A 20145-nucleotide genomic window follows, 5' to 3' on the forward strand; every position below is an offset into this window, starting at 1 on the left:
AATTTTAACAGAGATGTTAACAACACACCGATAGCACAAGTTAAACTACTCTTTCTCTCTCTCTCTCTCTCTCTCTCTCTCTCATGTCTCTCGTTAACATTGATATGGTTGACTCGTTACTTTTAAATTTCGTCAAAATATCGGCAATTAAGTCACTTACCGATTTCAAACGTCCCGTGCAAATGGCGACTCTCTTTTATTAGAAATGACGAGGGGAATTCCCCTTTATTGTTATTGACGCAACTAACGCGAACATCTAGTTGAAAGCCGTTTATCAATTTGTGCATCTATAGTGTTAATAAGCTTGATTTGATACATGCTTTTTGTTATACATACGCCAAGAACGCAGGGCTATATGACAAACTGAACACAATGATAACATAATACATGTGCACTGGCGGATCATGGGACCCCCCCCCCCCCCCAAGCATGAAAGGGTCCACTGAGCTGTTATATAACTGTTTTTAAAGTAATGTATCGGCCCATTCATGTGTAGTGCCATTTTCCAACGAGAGCCAATATTGAGAGTGAAGAAATTATCAAATTACATCCCCTAATTAGAGCAGACAATAGCTGGTAACATTAACATATGTAGGCCTATATATAGACCGAGAACTCTGGAAACTTTACTCTCCAACATCATAAAGGCAATCTCCTGAAGACTAATGTCGTTTTTTCTTACATTTATTTCCTAGAATTGTTTTATTGAGTGTGTGTGTGTGTGTGTGGGGGGGGGGGGGGGGGGGGGGGGGGGGTTGAAGGGAGGAAAGGGGAACCACTGGGGTCTCCCTGTTGTTTGAAGTAGAAATTTTAATTTAATTGAAATTTTCAAAAACGATTCCGACGCACAGAAACCAGTTTTATTTTTTTAATGATTCTGGCAACCTTTCAGAATTTACAAAACAAGAGAAACTTGTTATATTACAAATATAGACCTATGCTTGGAATTAATTTGCCCAGTTTTGACATCAAAGAGATTATTTAAAGTTATTAAAGCATGATTTCAATCCTTATTTCCATTTATTAGTCAGCAAAATAATGATAATAAAAAATGATGAATTATGATTTGGAAAAAATATTCCATATTAAATGTCAAGTCTGTATGTTCAAGATGATGAGCGACAGTCGTCCTTATATCAATTTATATATCAAATATAACGTTATGTTTGAAAATCAGTACACATACTGAGTAAAAAGAAAATAAGACTGTAGATTTATAAGAAAGCCGGTCACTTATACTGTCGCTTTAAACACCGATATTGTCACAACAAAATCTGGGCTTGTGGTAAGTTCACCATATGTATGAAATATTCAGAAAATCACTAAGAATCAAATTCTCTTAATCAATTAATTGTTATTTTTAATGAACTAGAGAGCAAGCAACGAAGTAATTTTTTTGTACGTACCCAGAATTAAACGCAACAAGTGCAAAATTTTCAGAACTTAAAACTTTTTTTTTGGTTTAGAAAGAAAGGCCGTTTTTAATGTATGAGCAGTTAGCTATAATCAAATAACACCTAACACAAACAATAAAGAATAACCAAATCGGCAAGTAATTTATTTCATTTAAAATAAAGTCTGTCGATTTTTGACTTACAATACTGATGACATATCTTGATAAGAATTAAATCTGATGTTTCACAATTTAGTCATAGCAACAACCTGCTTTTACCAAAAGTTAAAACAAGATAATGTTTGTACTCTGATCCATCTTGTCGCTTTGATTGTGGAAATAGCTTAACTAATTGCACACCTCAGGTAGAGGTTACAAGCAAGTTGTTAGCCTATTTTTGTATTCTATTGGTATATTTTTAAGCATGCCTTCGTAAAGTTATTCCTGTCCCAATTATCACCCATAATAAAAATTTAAACTTTTTCTTGGATTTTAAAAATTATAAAATCGTATTGTCCTTCAAACCTTTCATAAACTGAACGACATTTATTAAACTCATACCTAGACACATGGATAGGTATTTTACTTATTCTGAACAGTGAACAGAACTACAAGTAGGCCTAATAAAAAACATTCTTTCTTTTTCACAATATCAACAAGCCAAGCAGTTTAAACTGAATTATATATATATAGCGCTAGTTTATTTGTTTGTCAAAAAGCTCTGACTGACCTGTTATCTAAGTAGCCTAAATAAATTTCTCGCAAGCACGTGTTGAGCGGACAGTCACACAGCACATGTTAGATAGTCTGTACGCTCCTGCATGTGCACGTACTATTTCCCTACATACATAACCCTACGGGAGCATGTCGGCAACTTGCGCGACATCTCTGGCGTTTGCACTACTGTATTATGTTTTCTGATATATTTTTTAATTATCAAAATTATTATTAATATATAAATTATTAGTTTAAGGACTCATTCCCAATGAAACTATCGTTTTACGTAGATCGATCCAACTCCGCTGGGACTCTCACTGAATGCAATCAATTTAACAGTTAAAAGTACTCATATAATCAACCGTTTTTTTCTGTATTCTACTCAATGATAGGAGGGGGCCTGTTAATGTTCTGTACCAAGTACTTTGATGGAAAGGCAACAGAATGCACGCATTATTGACACTTTGGGCGGAGTTTGGTCGTCAGCTCTCTGATTTGGTCTCGTAAAAACGCGTTTTCTTCCTGTGCATTCTGAAGCGCAATTCGAAGTTCCCCGTTGGTTGGAGACTCTGATGGACCTGAGGCAAAACAAATAAAAAATATATAAATATGTAAAACATGGTAAAAAGTTAAAAGAAGAATATACAAAAACATTTTCCCCAATGGGAATCAATTGACATCGACCCATAATGCCAAAATTTTAATATCAGAATATAAAAATCTTTAATCACCAGTTATTGAACATATATTTGCCGAACATAGAGAAATATAAAGGGGTCGAACACGCGCTTTTAACTATATAGCCTACGGCGTGGGCGGAAGCTGGGGTTGATTGGGGAAAATATGGTGTACTATTTTGAATTATCGTCACCATATAAGCTGTCAAGCCAGCAACTTGTCTCCGCTGTACACACACACACACACACACACACACACACGACAACCTAAAATCGAAACACAAGTAGGGCCTACCTTTAATTGTTTGAACCAACTTCGGTATTAACTCTTTGTCGTCGACTGGAATGTATTTCAGAGGTTTGAACTCATCGGGGATTTGCTCTGGAGGGATATCCATAAGGACTGGAATAACAACATCTTCTCTTGATTCCACAGCTTTATGCATGGCAAGCTCTCTTTCCTTTGCACACCAGGGGCACTCCATAAAGCTCTTGGACAGAAACACAACGGTGCGCTTTGATCCGTAAACCGCTTCACCCATAGAGGTTATGACAGGCCTCCCTGGGTGGAAGTCACGTACCCCATAGCAGCACTGGACTCCCAATTCCTCTAGCTGCTCTATCACTGGTTCTACGACAGCTTTGTCTTCACTGCTGTGGGCAATAAATGCGTCGTGGCGAAGGGGCTCCATTGAAGAACTGTGGAGTGAAAACATTCTGTTTCAATGGGATCATTTCAACAAGTGGCGTAAGAAAGTAACTTTCAAAATTCAGAGAACACAAATAAAAACAAAATGCAGGAAAACTGCAGGAAAACAATAGGATAAGTTAGAGAAAGTTGCTTATGTAAGTTCCAGTTTCATGGTTTTTCATTCTAATTCCAATGGATGGCTAAAAACATTTACTCTTCCATCCGATCTTAATATGGCCCTTACTTTATTTCTTGCTGGTTAGTGGTTGCTGAACATGTTATGCACATGTGTCTGGCAGTGATCAGGGTTCTACAAAGTTCTTCAAAGTCACCTGGGGGCATATCTGAAATATTCTTCACCACTTCAGCATAAAAGTCCCCTGCCGCACCTGTAAGCGAAACTAATCTTTTTTAAAGTGTCAATCGTAAGGTGCGGAAAGTGATGCAATGGGTTTTGCGCAACCAATCATTAGATGCTTTATAACATATAATTTATTTTTTGAGTGCACGATATAAAAGTCGCTGAAAGCAAGTGTGCTTTTCATGTACGCCTATGCATAATCAGACATTTGATAACTTCGTTAGCTGCCATCTTTTGTGTAAATTGTAGCCCAAAAAGTCTATCCCTATCTTTACAATAAGCCTGCCATCTGCGATATACAAACACGTACATACAAATAAAAAAAAAATGATAGCGTGAAATGTAGAATTATATACACTTCTAATCTTACAGTCCAGTAACCGTCGGTTGTTACATTGGTGTTATGGAGTACATGTGTATGGTACTGTTAAATATCTATAATGACATGACTATTACTTACTGGAAAGTCGCAGAAGGTTTGAATCCTGTAGCCGATCCTTTAGGTCTCTAATGTTTGTATAATTGTTCTTGTTGGCCCAGTCTTTTAGTTCCTGCACTTTTTGGAATTGTAAGACATCATGGAAGTTTGTGCTCAGGTTGGTCTGGTTAATGATGGTATATTCAGCAGGGTCTAATAGTTCAGCAAGGTGCTCTAAAGTCCTGGTCTGTACATACCCCTGTAAATATGGCATCAATTAAGTTATTTTACAGGAACTGGTATATTTGATGAAACAGTTATTAAAATATCGTCCATGATTTCAGGACGTGCGCAGTTATTAGCCTGGACACTTGACCTCTACACATCTGCCTTTCTATTGAATCACAATTGGTTATACCATTAAAAATATATATTGAACCATAATTGGCCATATAATTTAATATCTAAAAATAATCTTTAAATGAATACATCTTCTTAATGGTACTCGCGAGGCGATGTAAAAAATACACATAAACGTGGTAAAAAATAAACCGCTTTGAAACAAATACTCGAATTTATGTATTTTTCCACAACTGATAGAAACTTTATGTATCATAATCCAGTGCTATTTAAGGGCTAAAAGTTGACCACGTTCACACTGCTACATGTTTACCTGTATATCTGGTATTTCAAAACGCCTCAACAGTTCTACTACGGCAGCGTGTTTTTTCTCTTCTGCCACCATTCTTGGTGTCTTTCCCTCCTGTAATAGCAAAACTTTTGTTACTTACTGGATGAGGAGGGAATTGTAGGATTTAAGTGCAGTCTAGTAAAATGGTGCTTTCCCGTAATACGGTCTTAATATGATTTCTGAAAAAGGTGTAGCCATATTCCTGTGCATTGACTCTTTCACATTTACCTTATTCTGTATACTGGAATCCGCCCCGTGTTGGAGGAGAAGTATTATATACCAATCTGTTACGAACTGATTACGATTAAACCACGAATCCTGAAATTTTTGATTCCTGGCGATTCGTGGGATTCGTGATCTGTGTGAAATAGGGGCATTAGCGATCTTTCAAGTTATAACTAATGATCTTAAAGCATGTAACGAATTTCATTGTATATACGCTGTACATATTACAGTGAGAATCTTTGCTTACCGATTTTTTGTTTATAGCTGATTACTTTGAACACCCCGTGGAAATAAACATGATTCTACGGCATGGATTATCTGTTCACTCACATTCTTTGTCCATATTCTCAGGGTGGGGATACACCACGTTACATGCTTTAAGATCATTAGTTATAACTTGAAAGATCGCTAATGCCCCTATTTCACACAGATCACGAATCCCACGAATCGCCAGGAATCAAAAATTTCAGGATTCGTGGTTTAATCGTAATCAGTTCGTGAAGTTCTTAACAGATTGGTATATAATAGTAGTCAGTTCTTGCACTTCTTGATCAATCGGGAATTCGTGGCAAAAATTTTTAGCTGTTCAAAGTTTTGGCCACAAACTCCCGATTCCAAAAAATCGTAGTGAATGTCTGGACAATATTCGTGCGATTCAAGCCGAATCCCAGAATATTCGTAACAATATCGCACCTGTATCGTAACTGAATCGGAGAGCGTGTCGAATTAGGAACTTCAGAAAAGACATAATGCATATTTTTAAAGATGATTACTTACAACTAATGAGAAAGATCGCTATGCAGAATATGTAAACCATGTACAATAACTTCTCACTTCGGGAAAGATATGTAGTTAAACACAAGTGTAGCGATATTCTACACTCACCCTAGCCTGTATACTGGCATTCGCCCCGTGTTGGAGGAGAAGCTGGACATATTGCGTGTGGCCGCGCCGGGCAGCCAAATGAAGTGGTGTCCACCTATCCTGAAAATATGGACAAACAATGTGAGCAAACAGATAATCTATGCCGTAGAATCATGTTTATTTCCACTGGGTGTTTAAAGTAATCAGCTATAAACAAAAAATTGGTAAGCAAAGATTCTCACTGTAATATGTACAGAGTATAAACAATAAGATTCGACACATGCTTTCAGATAATTAGTTATAACTTGAAAGATCGCTAAGCAGGATATGTAAACCTGGCACAATAACTTCTAATGTACATCGGAAAGACATGTAGTTTTAGGCAAGAGTAGCAATATCGCTATGCTATGAATATTCTACACTCACCTTATTCTGTATACTGGTATCTGCCCCATGTTGGAGGAGAAGCTGAACACATTGTGAGCGGCCATTGTAGGTACATGTAGCAAGGTGAAGTGGTGTATCCCCACCCTGAGAATATGGACAAAGAATGTGAGTGAACAGATAATCCATGCCGTAGAATCATGTTTATTTCCACGGGGTGTTCAAAGTAATCAGCTATAAACAAAAAATCGGTAAGCAAAGATTCTCACTGTAATATGTACAGCGTATATACAATGAAATTCGTTACATGCTTTAAGATCATTAGTTATAACTTGAAAGATCGCTAATGCCCCTATTTCACACAGATCACGAATCCCACGAATCGCCAGGAATCAAAAATTTCAGGATTCGTGGTTTAATCGTAATCAGTTCGTGAAGTTCTTAACAGATTGGTATATAATAGTAGTCAGTTCTTGCACTTCTTGATCAATCGGGAATTCGTGGCAAAAATTTTTAGCTGTTCAAAGTTTTGGCCACGAACTCCCGATTCCAAAAAATCGTAGTGAATGTCTGGACAATATTCGTGCGATTCAAGCCGAATCCCAGAATATTCGTAACAATATCGCACCTGTATCGTAACTGAATCGGAGAGCGTGTCGAATTAGGAACTTCAGAAAAGACATAATGCATATTTTTAAAGATGATTACTTACAACTAATGAGAAAGATCGCTATGCAGAATATGTAAACCATGTACAATAACTTCTCACTTCGGGAAAGATATGTAGTTAAACACAAGTGTAGCGATATTCTACACTCACCCTAGCCTGTATACTGGCATTCGCCCCGTGTTGGAGGAGAAGCTGGACACATTGCGTGTGGCCGCGCCGGGCAGCCAAATGAAGTGGTGTCCACCCATCCTGAAAATATGGACAAACAATGTGAGCAAACAGATAATCCATGCCGTAGAATCATGTTTATTTCCACTGGGTGTTTAAAGTAATCAGCTATAAACAAAAAATTGGTAAGCAAAGATTCTCACTGTAATGTGTACAGAGTATAAACAATAAGATTCGACACATGCTTTCAGATAATTAGTTATAACTTGAAAGATCGCTAAGCAGGATATGTAAACCTGGCACAATAACTTCTAATGTACATCGGAAAGACATGTAGTTTTAGGCAAGAGTAGCAATATTGCTATGCTAAGAATATTCTACACTCACCTTATTCTGTATACTGGTATCTGCCCCATGTTGGAGGAGAAGCTGAACACATTGTGAGCGGCCTTTGTAGGTACATGTAGCAAGGTGAAGTGGTGTATCCCCATCCTGAGAATATGGACAAACAATGTGAGTAAACAGATAATTCATGCCGTAGAATCATGTTTATTTCCACTGGGTGTTTAAAATAATCAGCTATAAACAAAAAATTGGTAAGCAAAGATTCTCACTGTGATTTGTACAGGGTATTAACAGTGTGAATCTATACATGATTTAAGATCATTAGTCATAACTTGAAAGATCGCTAAGCAGATATGTAAACCTGGCACAATAACTTCTAATGTACATCGGAAAGACATGTAGTTTTAGGCAAGAGTAGCAATATTGCTATGCTAAGAATATTCTACACTCACCTTATTCTGTATACTGGTATCTGCCCCGTGTTGGAGGAGAAGCTGAATACACTGCGTGGGGCCGCCCGCGACAGCCAGGTGAAGTGGTGTCCACCCATCCTGAGAATATGGACAAACAATGTGAGTAAACTGATAATCCATGTTACAGAATCAAATTTATTTCCACTGGGTGTTTAAAGCAATCAGTTATAAACCAAAATCGATTAGCAAAAACAAATATCACTGTGATATAGAAAAGATATTTACGACGTGATTTGATACATATTTTAAGATGATTACTTATAATTTAAGAGAATGATCGCTAAGCAGAATACGTAAACCTTGTACAATAACTTCTAATAAACTTCGAGAAATATATGTAGTTATACGCAGGTGTAGCGATATTGCTATGCTAAGACTATTCTACACTCCTCACACTGATATCCGGCCCGTTTTGGAGGAGATGCACAAGATATTCTGTGTTGCCGTTCCTGGCAGCCGAGTGAAGTTGTGTCCACCCATTCTGAGAATATGGACAAACAGTGTGAGTAAACAGGTAATTTAGGTTGCAGAAACATGCTTATTTTCATGCGGGGTTTAAAATTAACAAATTAACAAAAATCGGTCAGCAGAAATTCGCACTATCATGCAGGGGCGGATTTAGGCCATCTTCTGGGTCTTCCAGAAGACGGTCAGATTTTCAAGTTTACATAGATAGGTATGTAATTTTTTCAGGCTGAAGACGGTCAAAACTGGAGGATGGATCAACAAAGATAATTTGGAAGACTGTCAGAAAAAAAGCTCTTGATACGCCCCTGCTATGATATGTATAAACAATGTCGTGTCGAAAAACATGTTTGGGACAATAGTCTTGAAGAATAAGGTTTTAAGAAAAGAATTAACAGTTACCAGAAGGAAGAGGAGCAGTAAGGAGTGAGGCAGTTACTTAGAGAATGTCCACGGAATTTGCAATGGGTCGTTTCTACATAAGTGTAAATACTTCAGTTTGTATCCTTACTGTAACAATAAATAGCTAAACGATACCGTGACTAGTGACAGAGTAATTAACGTTGTTACCCAGTCCTGGACATTGATGTCGCACTCCCTGGCAGTCAGCAGTTCCTGTAAACTCTCAATATCTCCATCACATGCAGCGAGGAGAAGCTTTTCGTCAGGCTTACTGGTTGTACCGAGTATATCCATACTGGTTATGCCGTGGATATTCTTCCGAAGAGCAATGAACGGTATCTCCTAAATAAGACGCAGTGATCATCAAGATATTGATAAAATCTGTTTTACCATGTCATCTGTCTAAAAGTGAACAGGCCAAGGGCATACATGTATCAAAAACAAGGACAGTAGTATGGAGGGTATGAAACGCATATTTCTTTGTTAACTAGATCCGAATCTGACTACAACATTGGATCCAGGGGCTGTCACAGAGGACACGTATGTTCCCCTTAGTTATGCCCTGAAATATCCTGAAATATTCTCACTCTCCAAACCGCAGTATAACAAACAAAACAAGTGATGTTATCCTGATAGTAAAACTGTCATAAGTAGCCTAAAACTATCTGAAGCCTGACTAATTTCTATCTTTGTGCCCCCCTCTCTCCCTCCACCGACAAATTTTTGGGTCCGACAAAAGAAAATACTGTTCGATGGACATTTCACAAATATTTTTAAAAAAGAAACTAAAAAGATAGGGCTTTGAAAGGTATCTAAAAGTTTTGTAAAGCCTAATAGGTAGTGTATAGGGCCTACATGCATTGCTTCTCTCTGTTTGAGTGTGCGTGTGTTTGTGCTTACACGCGTGTGTTCGCAATTAAAAACGAGTTAACTTTTTGTGGACACTGGTGTGTTCCTCTGTCAAAGTTTCCTGTGAATAGATATTCCTCATATAGGTTTCAATCATGGGCGTCCGCAGGGGGGGGGGGGGGGGGGGTGTCACTTGACACCCCCTGGAATTTTTGCGGGCATGTAAATTGCGGGTACCCAGCCAATCATTAGGGGGGCCTATATGTGTCTCTTGGTCTCAGTGATGTGGTTGTCCCTTTTCTTCAGAATTTCGTAAAAACATCATATTACCTTACCTACTGCTAATGGCCGGTGGCGTACATAATTATTATTATTATTATTATTATTATTATTGTAAACGTTTCTTTAACTTCTTCATTCATACCCTGTTTTATTCCAAAGCACTTAATATCTAAATTTTCATAACAACATATTCACTTGCAAACAGAAAGTAACGCAAAATTTCCAAGATCGATCAGGGCAAACACTTCAAATGTTTATGATGCCTTGCCACGAGTTTTTTACCCAGATGTTAACAACACACTGATATCCCAAGTAGAACTACTTGAATGTATGTCGTTCACGTTGGTGTGCTTGACCTCAGAAATTCGAAAAATTTCAGTAACTTACCGATTTTACAAGCCTCCTGCAAATGGCGACACCCTATTTTTAGAAATGTCGAGGGGAATTCCCCTTTGTTGCTACTGACTTTATTTTTTCAACCAAAGCAAACATCTAGTTCAAGGACGTTTATTGTCCAATGGAATATGCATCTATATGGTGTTTTAACATTTAAAATATTGAAATAAGCTTGATATGCTTATGTGCTGTTTATTACACATAGGGGAGACCGGGGCTAGTTGGATCCCGGGGTAAGTTGGCCCCCCGTCAATTTACGAAAAAGTAACTACGAGGTAAAAAAATTGGTCACATACTCTTGTAAAGTGACCGTAGCCTACAATGCTAAGGAAGTATCGGACGTTAAAAAGTTTTACTTAAGCGGTGAGTCCAAATAAACGATTTTTGCACCTAAAAGTAATTTTGTTTATCAGAATTAAAAATCTATTTTCAAAGGCTTTTGATCGAATATAATATATGTATAGGGCATCAAACTGAAGCTCATTATTTCAAGTTTCACTGAGATATATCATCGTTGCTCATTCTAGCATCATAAATGGTTGCCATCCTTTAAAATAAAAAAGGTGCACGAGGGGCTAGTTGGCCCCCTAGACTCGGGGCAAGTTGGACCCTCATATTACCCACAATCCTTTGCGCGCAACGCTGTTTGAAATAAACAAGTTGGTGAAATTCACAAAGCTTGCCGGTGTTTACCGTCTGATTGATTTCATTAAATTTGCTCTCTGGTGTCTTTTCGAAAATTTATATTAGAAATGTTCTGTTGATTGTATGTATTAAAAAGTAAATCCATTGAACTTTCCTTAGAAAAACATTTATTTTGCCTTAATTCATTTTAAGGGGATTCCCTTTGTATTTATAGTGTTATATGTGGTCCCAAGGGGATTTTCCACCCCTCCCTAGCTAGAGATCATTGTTGAAACAAAACTCAAAATGGTTTAAAACTGAATTTGTTACTTTCTTTTAAAACGAAAATTTATTATTCGTTTTCATTCATTAAAAACCTGCTTTATACCATTATTAATTTATTCTTAATTAAAACAAAACAAATTTTATTGATAGATATTTTGGTTCTTGCAACACATACCCCCCCCCCCCACAACGTGACGTACGGAAACCTCAATAAATCTGCCTCATTTGAACTATTTATTCATCAAAGACTCAAAAAAATCAATTTAATAAATTAACAAGGCAGCAAAGCTGTCAAATGTACAGACAAAAAGCAGGAAATAACTATGCACAAAATAGGCTACTGTCAATTCTGATGCAAAAGTACATTATGTTAAACTGCAAATTCAACATCAAATTTTAATTATGCTCAACAGGTAATACCAATGTAAGTAAAACGTGTAACAAGCATAAGGCTTCAGGCCCATGGGAGTTCAAGTTCACACTTTGAAAATGTATAACTTCTAGAAAAAGAAGCCAATAAGACTACTTTTCCAACCCAGGCTGCATTTTAGTCCTGCATTTCTTTTTTGAACATTTGGCAATCATAAGTAACATGGTTTTCCCATAATGGTCATCATGGCAGCAGCACCCATAATTGTTTTCTTCTATTCTGATGCAATATAACATATTGGTTAACAGCATAATGACCGTCAATTTTTAATAATAAAATATACGTATCATGGATTTTCAGAAAATGTGACTAGCATGGGTCTTCAAGCATGTAGAACTTCAAAGTCACACCTTGAAAATGCCAATATGTGAAATATGCTGAAAAGTGAAAAAAAAGCATGACTTCTACAATAATGACCCTATCATGCTGATTTTCGAACTTGACCTGCGTTTTAGTAAGATAGATTACTCCTGTGAGTTTCATGACAACAGGCCTATCGCTTTTCCTTGGAATGTGTTTACAGTGTTGCATATATGCTGAAAAGTGAAAAAAAAGCATAACTTCTACAATAATGGCCCGATCATGCTGATTTTCGAACTTGACCTGCGTTTTATGAATATTCATCAGCTCTGTAAATATAAAGCCCAAAAGTAAAACTGCCTTCCACTTATCGTGTTTACAATGAAAGTGCAAGGCGCCGGTGACAGACGCAGGTGATGGCAATATGTACAGACACATTTTTGACACATCTGTACATATTTACTGTACTGTTTGAGAACAGTAAGTGACATGGTTTTTCTTAAATGGTCATCATGGGAGCAGTGCCCAAAGTAGGTTTTTTTCAAATTTTGATGCAATATTACATAATGTTTAACAGCATAATGACCATCAATTTTTAATAATAAAATATTAGTATCATGGATATTCAGAAAATGTGACTAGCAAAGGTCTTCAGGCCCATGGAACTTCAAAGTCACAACTTGAAAATGCCAAAATGTAAACAAGACAGCACTGTTCTGAAATGTTTTTTTTTTTTTTTTTTTTTTTCATTTTTAACAATTTTTAACATAAAACAAAATTAACAGCTTACTGCCATTTTTATATGATCAACTAAGAAAATTGATGAGATGGGAAAAATATCAATAGAGCAGTGTTAAATGTCCAATTTCTTCCAATCTGAGATTCTGAACATAGTGAATGATTGAATCTGACAAACTGCAATGATATGAGTTTATTTCCACTTTTGAAACTTTATTACACAATACACGATAACAAATTAACCATCATTTTTACAAAATCAACTAACAATGTTATAAAGATGCAGGAAATGTCAAACAAACACTTTTAATATCTTATTAATTAAATAATGAAACTGTTAACATGCCTAAGAATTGAATCTGAGGAAATGTGAAAAAACAACATAACTTCTAAAATAATGGCCCGATTATGCTGATTTTTTAACTCAACCTGCGTTTTAGCAGGATTGACCACTCCTGTGAGTTTAATGACAATTGGCCTATCTGTTTTTCGTATATTGTGTTTACAGTGTTGCATATATGCTGAAAAGTGAAAAAAAGCATAACTAACTGTACTAAAACAGTGGCCTGATCATGCCGAACTTGACCTGCGTTTTAGTAAGATAGATTACTCCTGTGAGTTTCATGACAACAGGCCTATCGCTTTTCCTTGGAATGTGTTTACAGTGTTGCATATATGCTGAAAAGTGAAAAAAAAAAAGCATAACTTCTACAATAATGGCCCGATCATGCTGATTTTCGAACTTGACCTGCGTTTTATGAATATTCATCAGCTCTGTAAATATAAAGCCAAAAAGTAAAACTGCCTTCCACTTATCGTGTTTACAATGAAAGTGCACGGCGCCGGCACCGGCGCCGGTGATGACGGCGACGACAGACGCAGGTGATGGCAATATGTACAGACACATCTATATATATATATTTACTGTACTGTTTGAGAACAGTAAGTGACATGGTTTTTCTTAAATGGTCATCATGGGAGCAGTGCCCAAAATAGGTTTTTTTTCAAATTTTGATGCAATATTACATAATGTTTAACAGCATAATGACCATCAATTTTTAATAATTAAATATTAGTATCATGGATATTCAGAAAATGTGACTAGCAAAGGTCTTCAGGCCCATGGAACTTCAAAGTCACAACTTGAAAATGCCAAAATGTAAACAAGACAGCACTGTTCTGAAATGTTTTTTTTTCCCATTTTTTCACAATTTTTAACATAAAACAAAATTAACAGTTTACTGCCATTTTTATATGATCAACTAAGAAAATTGATGAGATGGGAAAAATATCAATAAAGCAGTGTTAAATGTCCAATTTCTTCCAATCTGAGATTCTGAACATAGTGAATGATTGAATCTGACAAACTGCAATGATATGAGTTTATTTCCATTTTTGAAACTTTATTACACAATACACGATAACAAGTTTACCATCATTTTTACAAAATCAACTAACAATGTTGTAAAGATGCAGGAAATGTCAAATAAAAACTTTTACGTATCTTATTAGTTCAATAATGAGACTGTTAACATGCCTAAGAATTGAATCTGAGGAAATGTGAAAAATATGCTGAAAAGTGAAAAAAACAGCATAACTTCTACAATAATGGCCCAATCATGCTGATTTTCGAACTTGACATGCGTTTTATGAATATTCACCAGCTCTGTAAATATAAAGCCAAAAAGTAAAACTGCCCTCCACTTGTCGTGTTTACAAGGAAAGTGCACGGCATCGGCATCGCCATCGCCATCGGCATCGGCATCGGCGACGACAGACGCAGGTGATGGTAATATGTACAGACACATCTGTGTCTGTACATAAAAATGTATAAAAATGTATTTCAAGGCGTTTACATGGGATATATACTTCATTTTCGTAAAGGGGGGGCCAACTTGCCCCGACCCTGGGGCCAACTTGCCCCGTGGCGGGGCAAGTTGGCCCCCTTGACACCAACTGCGTCTTTTGTCAAATTGTGAGCCATCTGGCATTATATTTGAAAAATAATGACGTTGCTTAGTTCATGGGGCTTACTTTGAAACCGGTTTTGTTACTCTAACCTATTCCTAGTTGGCTCTACAAGGCGAAACGTGTCTAACTGGGCCAACTAGCCCCGGTCTCCCCTATGTCAGGGATGTAGGCCTAATAGTATAACAAAATGAACACATTGATAACGTAATAGGGCCTACAGTGGCAGATCATGGGACACAGTAATCCACAGTGGGTCTCCGCCCCCTCCTCTTTAGGTTGTGAGGTAGGCATTTCCCCTTCTATCCCTTTCCAAATAATGATACACCAAGCAAAACAAGACAAAGCCCAAAAAAAGTTCACGTATTCCACTGCTCACTGCTGCTTGGCACCAATTTATGAAATGGAATGTTTATGAAAGTATTTTTTTTTTTTTTTTTTTTGAAATTGCAATTACGTTCGAACATTCTGGTCTGAAATATGGTGGAGAAGCAAGATAAAATTTTCTGCTATAATTTTGAAATAATATTTCCAATGATAAGTTAAAAACAACTCAAACAACCATAGTATATTATGTCACTTTACTTGCTGCACAATATCTGCATTTTGTACATCAAAACTACTAAATATCCTTTATAATTTTTCTCACTTCTCAAAACATCAAATCTTCCTTGACGTTTTCAAACAAAATCCCATTTTCACTTGTTTCTCCTCATTATTATAAACAACTCTACCTGCAACAACACATACAAACAATTTACAATACAAAATTATAGAAGTTTTCTTGTTATATAATATTGCTGGACTGTCACAGGCGAGCTACGGATTGAAGCACACTAGGGGCCTCGTTTTACAAACAAACTCGACTTAATAAAAGTTGAACTCGTAACCTTAACATCACCAACTAACATCTTTTTTCATCAAAGGTAAATCCTTAGCTGCGTGCCAAAATACACCCCACTGTCAGAATTAAAAAATGTTTCTCTCAAATTAAAACCAAAGTCCAACCAGTGGTTTAATCGGATGCAAAAACAATTCTGTTACTCCAGTTTCTTTGTAAAATGGGGCCCAATACTACCTATGGCCTTACTACAAATTTTATTTACAGATTGGTTCAACATTCATACATGTGTGTATATGAATACTGACGTTTCATGTATTGCACCTGAAGTGTGCAATTTTTGTAAATAAAGAACGTGTAGTGCAATGTTACCTAAAAGAGCACCCAAAGTAGATGCCACGGAGGCCTCTACACAAATTCCCCACAGTCTGGCACTTGACATACTACAAGTTGGTGTAATTCAGCTATCACTTTAAACAGAAAACAAATGCTAAGAAAAAATTAGCATTTAAAAAAAAAATTAAATAAAATGTTTTCTTTTAATGTGTTGAATCTAGGGCAATCCTTATTGACAGAAATGGTGACTAGAAAGACAGAAACTTGAGCATCAAACATTGTCCTTCTACAAATTAAAAGATTATCATTCTAGAAAAAATATTCACTCTTTTCTTTGATACGAAAATATAGGGAAAATGTCATCGAGTAAGAAGGTCAAGGTTTAAAACATAGTGAAAAGAAATTTAAAGTTATTTGGTAGTGGCTGTGCAATAAACTGTCACATTCATTTGCAAACAGCATAACCTATCACGTTTTTCACTGAAATGTGAGAAATGCCAAGAGAAAAATTCCATCAGCCGTAAGTGTTATGAATTCAAAGTAACAATAACAGCATCTTCCAACAAGTAAAACTCAGAGAGTCAAAGTACAGAAGTGGTAAACTCTGAATTTTCGTGTTTTTATTTTAAGAAACCATTATTGTAACTGAGAAACATCAAATTTCCTTAACACCTGCTGCCAACTCTACCAAGCACAAGAAAAATCCTCAGAACCAGCTCTTCTATACCAACCAATAGATGGCACTCAAACTCAAGATATCCTTTGACAAGTTATTGTAACCAACCTTTGCCAGTGACAGTCAGCAATCTTCTACCGAAAAAAAATATATATAACTTGCAGCTACCATAATTTCATTCATCATAAAATGAAATTCTCACCACCATTGTAATTCATTGAAATTCAACAACCTAAAAAAATTAACAAAAAAATATCTCAAGATGTAGTTTGCATACTATGTGCCGTCATTATATATTTCTCTCTACATATCTACGTTTGTAATATTTGTATGCACTTCTGGGCAATAACAACATATTTAATATAATAATAATAATAGTGCTATGGTCAGCTTCTAGGCTGACCAAAAGTTGGGCATAACTGACCACAAGACAAATTGAATAGTACAAGTGTTCAATGCACTACTGACAATATTAATCAAGTTTCGATACATTTCTTTCAATAATAATATACACATAATAATTTGTCGTAGCCACTTACAGAAAAATCCTTTATACTTTGTGTACAATAATTTGTAGCCAGTTACAAAAATTTACTTCATACTTAGATCATAGATCATATGGTGTGCATTGACTTATACATAACTGTGTATTACTTCTTTGTACAGATAAAATATACAAATATAATATCTATTCTTCAAACGTTATGTTCTAATTTACACATGCAGTAATAACAATAGTTGCTGTATCTTATAATACTTATAATATTAATAACAATAATAGATCTACTCTGGAAAAAGAGGCTGCTATGAAAAATGCAAAGGATGCTGCTGCTGTTAGTAAAATGTCCCATTTACTCCTTCAATACAAATCCGTCTTTTCACCCTCTTCATTAATTCAGAGTACTGTCAACGATTTCTCCATATAGATACAGGTAACTTGTAAGGAGGGAGGGGGGGGGGGGGGGTAAATCAATTCCCACAGCTTAATTGTGATCAATTGTCATTTTGCTTGGCCAATTAAAATTATTTTACCAAAATTTACTTCCAGAAAGTTAAAACTTGAAAATCTGGCCGTCTTCCAAAAGACCCAGAAGATGACCTCAATCCACCTCAAAAATTCAGAGCATTATTTGAGAGAGAGAGAGAGAGAGAGAGAGAGAGTCAGTCATTTTAAGTACTCTAAAACTGAAGGGTTTTAAAAGACATTATTCCACAGACCTCAGACATACCACAACACAATCACCTTTGGATCACTCAAGCTCTCATAATACATATATACTGCAAAGCAAACCTGTTTTCAACCAAACCACTTGCACTTTTTCTCAATTCATCCCTAATTATGCATCTCGTAAAAAGAAAAGACAAAATGTTCTACATCAAAATGCTACTGGTGGCTGAATTGATAAAATGGCAATATTGGCAATACATGAAAAATGCAGATAAATTTCCCTTCTCAACTCGTCCCAGAATTCTAAAACAGAAACTAACAACTCAATTTTCTCTTCAAAATCTGTTTACAAAAGTGAAACTGATTCAAATCTTCAACGTTGTAGAAAATACAATTAAATTGTGAAATCTGACAATGTACAGCAGGGGGCTCTGGTTAATTCAAGACCAAGTCTGACCCAGTCCGCAGTTAGACAAATGAATGGTTAAATAAACCATTTATCCATGGAACAGTGAAGTATCTAAGTTACAGCAGGTGCCATGGGCTTAACCTGAAGGGGGCGCCACTTGAAGGCACTGCCACCAGTAGGTGGCGCCACTTGAAGAAGGGGCCACCTCTTTTGGGGGGGGGGGGGGGGGGACTTTGGGAACGGAGTCCACTGGGTCTTTTTAGACCAATCTTTGTATTTGTTAAAGCAAGGAAGGGGCAATTATAATTCATATTTAGTTTTGTAATTTTTGAAACAAAAAAAGATAAAAAAAATTGACTTGCATTTTTGAGCCGATTTTTCTGTTGAAGTTATCTAAAATATGGATGTCGAATGTTGCTGACCAGTTCTTGCCACTGTTTCCTTAGATACAGCCCTGACATGGACAGAGATCAAGGTTCCTATGGCACAATGATAGCAAATATGTCCCACCTTTAAAATTCTGAAACATTGGGCACAGTAGTTGCTACCACAGAATACCAATGAACTATACAATTAAAGGAAAAGAAAGAATTTGACTGGAATCCGTCTTGTCTGTTTCTACAGTTTTTCTTGTGGAGAAGACCACAATATTACTTAAAAATCTACAAAAAATTTGACAACTTTTTATCTTAACTAGCTCCTTCTCTTAACTGTCCTATATGGTCCACATATCATTCTCACATCGTTATTTAGAATGTCAAAGGTGGAATTTTCCTCCAAATTCTTCAATAACAGTGGCAAGCAATGTTTTTGCCAATAAAAATAGAAATTAAATACTAAATATCAATGTCACATTGCTCAAAGTTTCGATGTCCGTATAGGTTAACAAACATACATTATATTACAAATGCTCTACGAAAGCATCCCAAGACTATATAAAAATACTGGTCAAGATGATAACATTGGTTACTATATGACTACACAATGTTGCAGTCAATAATATTATCATACACACAGCACCGTTTGACACTTGTTCCAAGCCATAGGCTACTAGCGCCCCCTATGGTTATGAATCTGAGAGAGACACTGGCACAGCCATGTACAACCCTCAATGGATGAAAAAATTCTCAAAAACAATTATTTCTTATAAAATCTTTCTGCAGGTAGTAAGTCCTTTACTCTATCCTTCATCCTTGAAATCCTGCGAAAAAAAAATTATTTCGATAGGAATGACTGTAAAACTGGAAAAAGCCTTCCCGGGTCAACCCACTGCAGCTGAAAGGGGAGGAATCCTTCATACGCAGTGACATCTGGTGTCTTTTCGCCCAGCGGCTGGTAATCCTTCTAGTTTCTCTTGACAGCAATGACATCTGGTGTCTGAAATTATGCCTCTGATGATGGTACAAGTTTTGATTTGCAAGGGATGTCAGCTAGTGATACAAAATCAGCTGCTCATCATTGAAGACACCATTCTTGATGACAGTGACATTTCAGAGTCTCAAATCCTGTTTTACAATCTCCTCTTGCCCAACCATGCCCCCTACCATCTTAACAAAACGACTCTTCTGTCAATTCTTCAAGTGCTCCCAAATCTTTTCATTCTGCCTCCATCTACTTTGTGCCAGCACAAGTACTACAATGTACGTGCAATGGGTAAAAGGCATCCTTTGCACAAGTGAAAATACAATTTAAATTTCGTCCCCCAAATGTGCACTCATTGGCCTCAAGATTCCTCCATGGGTTCAGACTCTGTCGATGACATTGAGGAGAGTCCACCACTCCTGAAAAAAATTAAGAAAAAAAGTGTGACAATGGTTCTAATTTATAACTCATTCAAAGTAGAATTTCACAAAAAAAAGTCTGCTTTCACCTTATTATAAGCAGTTTGATACTTGACTC

General features: G+C 36.5%; 2 protein-coding genes across 8 annotated transcripts in view; both read right to left on the reverse strand.

The window, feature by feature from the left end:
* Window positions 1-1529: 1529 nt before the first annotated feature.
* Window positions 1530-9281, reverse strand: LOC106160883 (uncharacterized). The gene is made up of 12 exons (XM_087012573.1): window positions 9113-9281; window positions 8472-8558; window positions 8057-8155; window positions 7647-7751; window positions 7242-7340; window positions 6464-6568; window positions 6059-6157; window positions 4931-5020; window positions 4300-4516; window positions 3723-3867; window positions 3083-3486; window positions 1530-2688 (listed from the first exon to the last, which is right to left on the reverse strand). Exons 1-12 carry the CDS (start codon window positions 9236-9238, stop codon window positions 2564-2566), a joined length of 1701 nt encoding a protein of 566 aa, XP_086868699.1. The 5' UTR covers window positions 9239-9281; the 3' UTR covers window positions 1530-2563.
* A 6101-nt stretch (window positions 9282-15382) lies between these two features.
* The window catches only part of LOC106159890 (histone deacetylase 4-like), a 79670-nt gene continuing 74907 nt past the window's right edge, over window positions 15383-20145 (reverse strand). For all 7 annotated transcript variants that reach the window (XM_087012563.1, XM_087012564.1, XM_087012565.1 and 4 more), the window contains one exon: window positions 15383-20027. In XM_087012563.1, the coding sequence (XP_086868689.1) occupies window positions 19970-20027 (58 nt within the window). In that variant the 3' untranslated portion in view covers window positions 15383-19969. The remainder of the gene's footprint in view (window positions 20028-20145) is intronic.

Source organism: Lingula anatina, chromosome 5, assembly GCF_051362555.1.
Source record: "Lingula anatina isolate TDL-2025a chromosome 5, LinAna3.0, whole genome shotgun sequence".
NCBI lineage: Eukaryota > Metazoa > Brachiopoda > Lingulata > Lingulida > Lingulidae > Lingula > Lingula anatina.

What these genes read in the sequence shown, in the direction of transcription:
- LOC106160883 (XM_087012573.1), bottom strand. Translation starts at nt 9,238, where the DNA reads ATGGATATACTCGGTACAACCAGTAAGCCTGACGAAAAGCTTCTCCTC. An exon ending in ACATCAATGTCCAGGACTGG is followed by an intron (nt 8,559 to 9,112) that starts GTAACAACGTTA and finishes CCATATTCTCAG; the next exon opens with AATGGGTGGACACAACTTCA. An exon ending in ATACCAGTATACAGAATAAG is followed by an intron (nt 6,158 to 6,463) that starts GTGAGTGTAGAA and finishes CCATATTTTCAG; the next exon opens with GATAGGTGGACACCACTTCA.